This window comes from Camelina sativa, chromosome 14, assembly GCF_000633955.1.
Source record: "Camelina sativa cultivar DH55 chromosome 14, Cs, whole genome shotgun sequence".
Taxonomy (NCBI): Eukaryota; Viridiplantae; Streptophyta; class Magnoliopsida; order Brassicales; family Brassicaceae; genus Camelina; species Camelina sativa.
Genome location: NC_025698.1, coordinates 14,879,041 through 14,880,272, shown reverse-complemented (window position 1 = coordinate 14,880,272; position 1,232 = coordinate 14,879,041). Strand labels below are relative to the sequence as shown.

The window sequence follows — 1,232 nt, the reverse complement described above, 5'->3', positions numbered from 1 at the left end:
CTGTTAGAGATGAATGGCCATCGATTGAGAAGCCACTGGCACCTCGTACATCTTCTGTATCAGTAGCACCAGCAGAATCAGAGGTATGCAATGGTCCAGCTGATTTCCAATCCGATAGAGGAGAGCAACATTTGAAGGACCGGTTAGAAAATATACATTTAGCAGAAAATGAACCTTCTCAAATTCGTGGAGTCGATCATGTGCAAGCTGACTCTGTTCAAGAAGATGACTCTGCAGTTTCATCAGAATTTGATGATAATCCATATCAGACACAGAACCATCCAGTAGAGCACCACAAAGGTAATATTTTTGAATCTTTATAATATGTTTCCCATTGCTTATCTCGGATATACATGCTGGTGTGTGTTTGTCTGGTTTTTGTTTTTCTATTGAATGGCATATGTTTATGCTGTGAATGACAATGTCTTTTCATCAATTAAATCACAATGATTGCTAGTGTGTGCAATTATGATCAAATTTTTTTCTGTTCATGTTGGGGTGGGCTTGTGTTTATTGATCATGGGAATCCAAATAGGCTTATTATCCTGCTGGGGGTGATGAAAAACTATTTGTTGGTTGGATTGTCCCGAAACAGTACTTTTCTGTTCTTCTTTTCTAAATCATCTTTTGGTGGTAGAGATTTTCAACAAAAAGATAAGTTAGAGAATTAGAAGCTTATGAGGATCTTTTGGTATTCTTGATGGTTAATTTTTATTCACCGTCTCATTATTACTTTTCAGATGACGATGATGTTTCGTCTCGTCCAGCCAATTATCAACAACAAACCGTAGATAGTCATGATCAAGAAGCCTCACATGAAGAAGATAGACCTGCTGTTGTAATTCCAAACCATTTGCTAATCCATACCGAAGAATGCTCGCAATTAAGTTTCGGAAGCTTTGGAGGTTTTGGATCAAGACCTTTGAGCAACAGCGTAGAAGAGACTTCTGATGTAGCTCCACAGATTGAACATCCAGATGCAAGGTATTCTGTTTTTTTTTTTTCTAATTTTTTTATGGGTTTCTTTTTTATATCCTGCTTACCAATATCTTACTTGTTTGCAGAAATACTGAGTACTATGGCGATGAACATCTTGAAGGTACAGCCAATGGAAATATGGTCCACGCACCTGCTACTGAAAATTATGATGAATCTTTAGAGTCGAGGCGAGAGGTTTTGAAGCAAGAAAACTCTGAGGGCGCTCAGGAGCACCAGTACACATTTGCGCAGCC

General features: G+C 38.4%; 1 protein-coding gene across 3 annotated transcripts in view; it reads left to right on the top strand.

The window, feature by feature from the left end:
- The window catches only part of LOC104741527 (mediator of RNA polymerase II transcription subunit 15), a 10,503-nt gene that overhangs the window by 6,402 nt on the left and 2,869 nt on the right, over positions 1–1,232 (top strand). For 2 of the 3 annotated variants that reach the window (XM_019236219.1, XM_010462412.2), the window contains exons 6-8: positions 157–300; positions 741–984; positions 1,065–1,220. In XM_019236219.1, coding sequence (XP_019091764.1) covers positions 157–300; positions 741–984; positions 1,065–1,220 — 544 coding nt within the window. Of the gene's footprint in view, positions 1–9; positions 301–740; positions 985–1,064; positions 1,221–1,232 lie in introns of all 3 variants that reach the window. The other variant, XM_019236218.1, reaches the window with a different exon arrangement.